The following is a 7,452-nucleotide window of genomic DNA, read 5'->3' on the forward strand; positions in this document are numbered from 1 at the left end:
TGAAGCAGCAGAAGAAGGAGGAGGAGTCGGCGGGCGGCACCAAGGGCAGCAGCAAGAAGGCGTCGGCGGCGCAGCTGCGGATCCAGAAGGGTAGAGGAGTGGGGGTCGGGCTATGGCGGTACCTGGGGTCGGAGGGCAGAGTCCAGGGACGGGGTGTCATGGACGCGGTAATGCGATCACGGGGGGCAGACAGGGTCGGAGGTCAGCGTATGATGGGGGTATCCCCCAAGGCCTAAAACTCGTTGTGAGGGACCCGGAAATGTTTGGGGCCGCTGCGGAGGATGGGGCAAGTGGCCGGGAACTCACGAGTCGGACCCAGACGGGAACCTGGATTCGGGGTGACAAACAGAGAAGAGGCTGGCGATGGGGGACATTTTTAGAATATGCTGCTGGGAGCACCGGGTTTCAGAGTCATAGGTAGTGGTTTGAGCTTGGGGTCGTCGGGGTTTGTGGGTCTTTGGGATGACAGGTAGATGCTGCAGGGGTGGCAAAGGCCTGGGATTATGGTTAGGGAGGGTTCTGGGATCAGATTGAGAAATCGGTGCTCCTGTGTTTGGGGGGACCTGGGAATGGGTGGTGGCCACCTGAGATCTGGGGCGGTCAGAGGCTGTTGGGCTTGTGAGTGGGCCACATGGATGTGGAGGCACTTAGGAGCCGGATTAGTGGGTTGTGGAGACAAGAGTTGGGGTCCGACCTGGGCCAAGACTCACAAATACATTGGAAAGTGCACATTTGGGGTTTTCTGTGGATTCCGATGGTCTCATTTCAGGGGTGAAGGAAGGCCCATCAGGGAGGTCAGGAAAGGCTTAGGGTTGAAGGGCTTAGAATGAGTTCCAAGAGCCTGGGAGGTAACCATGGGGGCACTACTGGCACCTGCACCAAGTGCCTTCCTCTCTGCCCCCCATCCCTGCCTCCCAAACTCAGACATAAACGAGCTGAACCTGCCCAAGACCTGTGATATCAACTTCTCAGACCCTGACGACCTCCTCAACTTCAAGCTGGTCATCTGTCCTGATGAGGTGAGGGACCATACTGACTTGGGTCCCCTGCAGAAACCCTGGGTGGCCCTGATACAGGGAAGGAGACCCAGTTTACCTGCCAGACCTCAAGAGAACTGGACCCTGAAACCTGCCTCTTTTCTCCCATTGGCAGGGCTTTTACAAAAGTGGGAAGTTTGTATTCAGTTTTAAGGTGAGTCTGAGGTAGTCAAGGACAGTAGCTTCCTGGGTGGAGATCCCACCAGTCCTGAACTGGTACCTACCCTGCTCTTCTCTCTTCTCCCTCCGAGGTGGGTCAGGGTTACCCCCATGACCCCCCCAAGGTGAAGTGTGAAACAATGGTTTATCATCCCAACATCGACCTCGAGGGCAATGTCTGCCTCAATATCCTCAGGTGAGGTGCTGGCCCTTTGCTGCCCTCCTGCACCCTGGCCTTGCCTCGGGATTGCCCTCTTGGGCTCTGGGTCTCTCACTGTCTCACCACCCCCACCTTTGTCGAAGTCTGTATCCCTCTGTCCCTCCCATCCCTATATACTCTTCCTCATGACCTGACACTCCCCCAACCTCACATCCTCAATCCCCCTTGGTCTGTACCTGACCCTGCTACTCTGTCCATAGAGAGGACTGGAAGCCGGTCCTTACGATAAACTCCATAATTTATGGCCTGCAGTATCTCTTCTTGGTGAGTAGGGGTGAGGGAGGCCTGGACTGTGGGAGGCTGTGCCTTGCAGGCTGCTGACCCCTGTCTTGCCGACTGCAGGAGCCCAACCCCGAAGACCCCCTGAACAAGGAGGCTGCCGAGGTGCTGCAGAACAACCGACGGCTGTTTGAGCAGAATGTGCAGCGCTCCATGCGGGGAGGCTACATCGGATCCACCTACTTTGAGCGCTGCCTGAAATAGGGTTGGCGCCCATCCCACCCCCGCCAGGGCCACCAGCCCCGGTGTCCCCAGCAGATATTTATTGGGGGCCACAGGTGGGGGACATGGGGCAGCCAGTGGGGGTTGTCCCCCTCCCTGGCCTTGCCTCCCCTCCCTGCCACCTGCCCCTCCTTATTTTTTTTTAACCACCATGTGATTAAGGTTGGCGCTGCCTCCCCCGACCTACTCAGCGATGGGAAATGAATTGGCTTATCTAGCCCACGCTGGGTGCTCCCCAAACCCCACTCTGGGTACTCGGGTGGGTAGGCAAGGGGCCTGTGTAGCTGGGGACCCAGAACCCTGCCCTCTGCCACTGGCAGTCCACCAGGCTATTAAAGGGGAATGTTACTGCACGGCCTCCGTATCCTCTTTGTTCTTGGTTGTGAGAGGGGTGGGCAAGGTTCATGAAAGATCTCTGGCCGAGAACCTCGGCCAAACAAGAGCAGAGAGGAAGGGGTGTGGAGTTAGGTGGAGTCCAGGACCCAATGCCTGAGATTGTTGGGCTTACTGGGATTAAGCCCACCCTGGCAAAAATGAGGGATGGGAACTGGTGCCCATCAGCTGCGGCCCCCTCCCACTCCTGCCACGAGTGAGCCTGCTGGGGAGACCTGTGCCTGGTCAGCCAGTGCCTGTGATGGGTGGCTGAGGTGTAGGGTGAGGGAGGGAGCCCTGCTTGAGGCCATGAGCTGTGGAGGCCTTGGGGTGGCCGGGGAAAGGTGCCCAAAAGTATGTCACCCTCACGGTGACTATGGCCCCGGGACTGAACTGGCTAGCTTGGGCGGATCCAGAGGCAGGAATCGAACCAGCGAAACACCCTCGGGCAGGCCGCATAAAGACAACCCTTGGCGCATGCGTCTTCTCTACCGGCAGTGGAGCGAGTGCTGCGCACGCGCGCTCCGCCCCTGCCGCCTCCCAGCATTCCAGGTGGGGGCGGGGCATGTGACGTCAGGTCGTTTAATCCGGAAACGGCAGAGGCGACAGACCGAGGGGTCGTCGTTGGTGGGCGCTCCGTGATCCGAGCGAAGATAGCGTAACCCGGAAGCGGAAGGGCTCCCGTCCCAGCTCCGGTGAGTGGCCCCTGCGGGGTTGCGGGCTCCTGGCCGCCGGTGTTTGGGGCGTTCTCTCCGGCCGGGTCCCGCCTATCCTGGGACTCTGCATGCCCAGCGCCCTGGCCTCCCGACGTCGCCCAGCTCGGCGACTGCGTTCCTTCAACACGCCTGCCACCAGCCCCGTGCGGACAGATCGTGGCGTTCACCGTAGACACTTGTCCATTTACCAGTCTTTAGCATGTGGGGTCCGTGAACGCCCCCACACTGTACAGAGAGGCCTGACGCCCATCAAAAACAAGCCGTTTCCCACGAGTCAGTTCTGACTCATAACAAACCCACAGGTCAGTAGAACTGCCCATACTGACAGAGCTGCCTGCCGTAGGTCTCTCCCAGGAGAGATGGTCTCAAACCACCAACCTTCAGGCCAAGCATTTTACTGTGCCACCAGGGCTCCACTCCTTGGTGTGTAGGGACTGTGAGCCTCAGAATCCCAGTTGCCCCGCCCTCAGTGCTGGTGCACCAAAGGGCACCTGTGTACCCAGGCACTTCTCCAGTCAGTCTGTGGAGACCACAGGTCTTCACAAAGGGTCCAAAGAGGATAGCTGAACCCCTGGCCCTCTGTCCCTCTGGCCTCCCTTTAGGGGCTTGGTGATGAAGGATGGGTGGGTACCCCATGACTTTCAGGCCACCTGTCAACTCTTCTGGCCTAGTTTCCCTGGGCATCCCATTCAGGCCACCTGGTTACCCCTTCTCATTTTGCAAGCCCTCCCTGATCCCAGTCCTGCCTGTCGGCCCCATGCCCTACTGTTAGGCCTCTCACCTGACCCAGCCCACCAGTGGGCTCCTGCCACTATGGACCTGTTGTTTGGGCGCCGAAAGACACCTGAAGAACTGTTGCGACAGAACCAGCGGGCCCTGAACCGTGCCATGCGGGAGCTGGACAGAGAGCGCCAGAAACTGGAGACCCAGGAGAAGAAAATCATAGCAGACATCAAGAAGATGGCCAAGCAGGGTCAGATGGTGAGTGTGGGGGTCTAGAGTCTGGAACCAGGGGAGGTGGCATCCCCGTTGTGCATTGTTGTTATGGTGAAACGAGGTGTATCATGCCAACAAACAGGTCCTTCCGGAGTAATGTGGGAACAGGTCTCACTTAGATTACAGTCCAGCAAGACCTTCTCTGAGGAAGGAATTTCTGAGCCCAGAACAGGGGCTGTCTCACGAGCCTCAGTAAGGTTGAGGAGCCCTGTTTGGGCTCAAGAGGGACAATGTAGCCAGTCTTTTAAGAGTATGGGCTACAGTGGGTGTGGAGTCACGAGTTCACAGTGAGAGCAGTGTGACCTGGACCAGCCCAGTGAAAGAAGATGGAGACAGTCTGGGCTGGGCAGTGTGTATAAAGTTGACATGGAGAGGGCTGGCAGAGTACTTTGAAGGCAGAAGAGATGGGCCCTGGGGGATTGGGGGTGGGGTGGTGCAGGGAGGGGCATTGAACATGTAGCACAGCTGAGACTGAGTGGCTGACAGGTTAGGCCTGAGCAGCCAGGCAGAGGGATCATGTCCTAAGACAGGTGGAGTAAGAGCCAATTTGAGGAGAAAAGCCAGCGTTGGTTTTCAAGAACTTTCAAGCCTGAGGTTCCAGCTGAGTGTAGAAACTCAAGACCTGTTCATTTGGACGGAGGACTGTGGACTGTGTAGGGAAAAGGACCAAGGGAGGCGGCCTGAGCAGGTTTGGCCTTGGGGAGGGTCTTTGGAGACAAAACAGAAATGGTTGGGTGGAGCTTAAGAGTTGCCACAAACCCAGTGCTAGAAAATACCAAGAAGATTAAGGGGCGATCAGAACCCCATCCTTGCCACCTCTCCATCCTGCAGGATGCTGTGCGCATCATGGCCAAGGACTTGGTACGCACCCGGCGCTACGTCCGCAAGTTCGTGCTGATGCGGGCCAACATCCAGGCTGTGTCCCTGAAGATCCAGACGCTCAAGTCTAACAACTCCATGGCCCAAGCCATGAAGGGAGTCACCAAGGCTATGGGCACCATGAACAGACAGGTCTGCCTCTCCCCTCCCCACTTACGCCCTAACTGGCCCCTAAGCCCAGGCTTACCCCCACCCCCACCCCCACTCCCTTCTTCCAGCTGAAACTTCCCCAGATCCAGAAGATCATGATGGAGTTTGAACGGCAGGCAGAGATCATGGACATGAAGGAGGAAATGATGAATGATGCCATTGATGATGCCATGGGTGACGAGGAAGACGAGGAGGAGAGGTGCGGGAAGGGTGGGTTGGTAGAATGGGGGACACCCAGTTAGCAGGCCCTGACCTGTTACTGTTCTTTTCCAGTGATGCTGTTGTGTCCCAGGTCTTGGATGAGCTGGGACTCAGCCTGACAGATGAGTTGTCCAGTGAGTACTCCAAACCATCGGCCACTTCCTTCCTGGGCCAGCCCCAACCCTGCACTGCTCCCCGCAGTGGGGAGCTCTTCCCCTGACCCCTACTCTCCTTGCAGATCTCCCCTCAACAGGGGGCTCACTCAGTGTGGCTGCTGGTGGGAAGAAAGCAGAGGCTGCTGCTTCAGCCCTGGCTGATGCAGATGCAGACCTGGAGGAGCGGCTTAAGAACCTTCGGAGGGACTGACTAACCAGCCCCACCTACCTTGGGGGGGCCACAGGCATTGCCTGTGGAATAAAGATTGGACACTAGCCATCTGTAATGTGTAGTGACTGCCCCAGATGCGCATGACTAGTGGGAACTGGGGGGGTGGGGGTGGGGGGGATGTCCCTCCAGCAGGACCAGGGAAGACGGGCTGTGTGCCAAGGTTGGCATTAGGGTACAGGAGGGACTGGTTCTCAGGACACCTGTCAAATGAACCAGAATTGAGAGGTATTCAGGGCCCAATGCAGACTCAGCAGCAATCTGTTCCCTCCTACACTTACCAGCTGACCAGCACACCTCACCTTCCTTATCACCCCGATTTGACTTCCCCTTCAGGCGTATACCATGCACATCCAGACAAAGGTGAATCAGCCACAGTGATAAAAAAGGGGCACCTTATTGGTAAATCTTCACGTCACCAAGACATGGATAAGAAAACTAAGGAGAGAAACCTGCAATCCCAAGCCAAAAAAATGCTAGTAGTGGCTGGGTCTACCTGGCCCTTCTGTGTTCCAGTACCCACAGCAAGCAAGCTTGATGACCCTTCAGGATCAAAATGGCTGAGGCCTGGTGCTCATACTGCAGCGGGCAAGGTATAAGGATACTGAGTTTCCAGACACCATCAACGCTTAGTCCCACAACTACCACCAAAAAAGCAGCATCCAAGTAACTGGTGAAGTTTTTATTAAATCCACATAAGTAAAAACCATATTGTAAGGAGCTGGGGGTCAGGGCCACCAGGGAGTGGGAGCCAGGCCACCAGGAGGTCTAGGGGGATGGGGTGGGGGCAGGGCAGGGCCAGACCAGCCATGGGGGCACCTGCTTCAGAGGCCATCGCTGGGGCCTCCAGGCAGCTCTGGGGCCCCCAGGCCAGCACCAGGCAGGCTCAGTGGGGGTGGCTCAACCAGCACAGCTGAGAACTTGGTGTCACCAAAGGCTTCGTTCATGCGTGTCTCAAAGAAGCGCTGCAGGCCAATGATGGATTGCACGTCGGCCTTGTCCTGGGTGGGGAATGGGGACAGTGGTCAGTGTTTCTCAGCTCTGCCAGCCTCCGATGCCCCTCCTTCCTCACTCTGGGCACATGGATCCTCACCTCAGTCAGCTTGTTGAACTGCTTGAACATGCGGCCCACATCCTGAGCAAACTCTTGAGGAGAGCTATAAGGGGGAGACAGCTTCTCCTGAAGGCGGGCTCGGATCAGCGTCAGGTCCAGGGTGCCACCAGGCTGGTCCTGCAGTCGGGGGTGCCACATGTGAGCTGTGAGCTTGAGGCCAGCTAACTACTCCCTCCCGCCTTGCTCTGAGAGCACTCACCAGGGTGAAGGTGGAGTCGGTGGCCAGCTGGTGCAGGGGGCGGCATGGCTCATGACAGAACAGGGCCAGTAAGACACGCTCACATTTCTAGAGACCAAACAGAGCAGCCCATCACTTGGATCCCTCTATAGCTTTCCTCCCTGAGCCCCGAGCCCAGTCCCTATCCTCACCCGCTGGTTGGCAGGCGAAAGCTTGGCCACCACACCAGTGGTGTCTGCCCCGTCCAGGTTGAGGCTCCCGTCCTCCTCCTTCAGGTCAGGAAGCACATGGCAGAGCGAGCAGCTCCACTCCTCCCTGAGGAAGTGGGTGGGTGGTGAGGGCCTATCCTGATGGAGTCCCCCACCTGCCCTGCCCCACTCTGCCCCACCCGTACCCTGGCACATCCTGCAAAGCTGGCAGGTGACAATCCAGGTGGAAGCAGAACTCGCATTGGTTGCACATGACTAGATCTCCTGGCTTCTGGCAGACTCGGCAGATGGTGGCGCTGTCATCCAGGGCACCAGGGCCACCAGATGGGGCCGAGG

At 57.8% G+C, this 7,452-nt stretch overlaps 3 protein-coding genes across 4 annotated transcripts in view; 2 read left to right on the forward strand and 1 right to left on the reverse strand.

Moving 5' to 3' along the window:
• The first annotated feature begins 230 nt into the window (after positions 1-230).
• Positions 231-2,268, forward strand: UBE2M (ubiquitin conjugating enzyme E2 M). Its single transcript, XM_030886391.2, has 5 exons — positions 231-1,019; positions 1,153-1,191; positions 1,289-1,392; positions 1,617-1,680; positions 1,759-2,268. The coding sequence occupies exons 1-5, from the start codon at positions 855-857 to the stop codon at positions 1,897-1,899; spliced, it is 513 nt and encodes a 170-aa protein (XP_030742251.1). The 5' UTR covers positions 231-854; the 3' UTR covers positions 1,900-2,268.
• A 605-nt stretch (positions 2,269-2,873) lies between these two features.
• On the forward strand, positions 2,874-5,662 carry CHMP2A (charged multivesicular body protein 2A). Of its 2 annotated transcripts, none has more exons than XM_004715658.2 (6): positions 2,874-2,984; positions 3,778-3,986; positions 4,833-5,012; positions 5,099-5,229; positions 5,304-5,365; positions 5,470-5,662. In XM_004715658.2, exons 2-6 carry the CDS (start codon positions 3,819-3,821, stop codon positions 5,595-5,597), a joined length of 669 nt encoding a protein of 222 aa, XP_004715715.1. In that variant the 5' UTR covers positions 2,874-2,984; positions 3,778-3,818; the 3' UTR covers positions 5,598-5,662. The 2 variants fall into 2 exon arrangements, with proteins under 2 accessions (XP_004715715.1, XP_045148290.1); XM_045292355.1 differs by lacking the exon at positions 2,874-2,984 and adding an exon at positions 3,032-3,307.
• A 619-nt stretch (positions 5,663-6,281) lies between these two features.
• TRIM28 (tripartite motif containing 28) overlaps positions 6,282-7,452 on the reverse strand; it is a gene marked incomplete at its 5' end in the record, with an annotated part of 5,188 nt that continues 4,017 nt past the window's right edge. The window contains 5 exons of the mRNA XM_045292292.1: positions 6,282-6,616; positions 6,709-6,846; positions 6,929-7,015; positions 7,099-7,222; positions 7,302-7,444. Coding sequence (XP_045148227.1) covers positions 6,440-6,616; positions 6,709-6,846; positions 6,929-7,015; positions 7,099-7,222; positions 7,302-7,444 — 669 coding nt within the window. The remainder of the gene's footprint in view (positions 6,617-6,708; positions 6,847-6,928; positions 7,016-7,098; positions 7,223-7,301; positions 7,445-7,452) is intronic.

The sequence above is a fragment of the Echinops telfairi genome, unplaced genomic scaffold (assembly GCF_000313985.2).
Source record: "Echinops telfairi isolate 266 unplaced genomic scaffold, ASM31398v2 ScPeMD7_655;HRSCAF=1070, whole genome shotgun sequence".
NCBI classification, from domain to species: domain Eukaryota; kingdom Metazoa; phylum Chordata; class Mammalia; order Afrosoricida; family Tenrecidae; genus Echinops; species Echinops telfairi.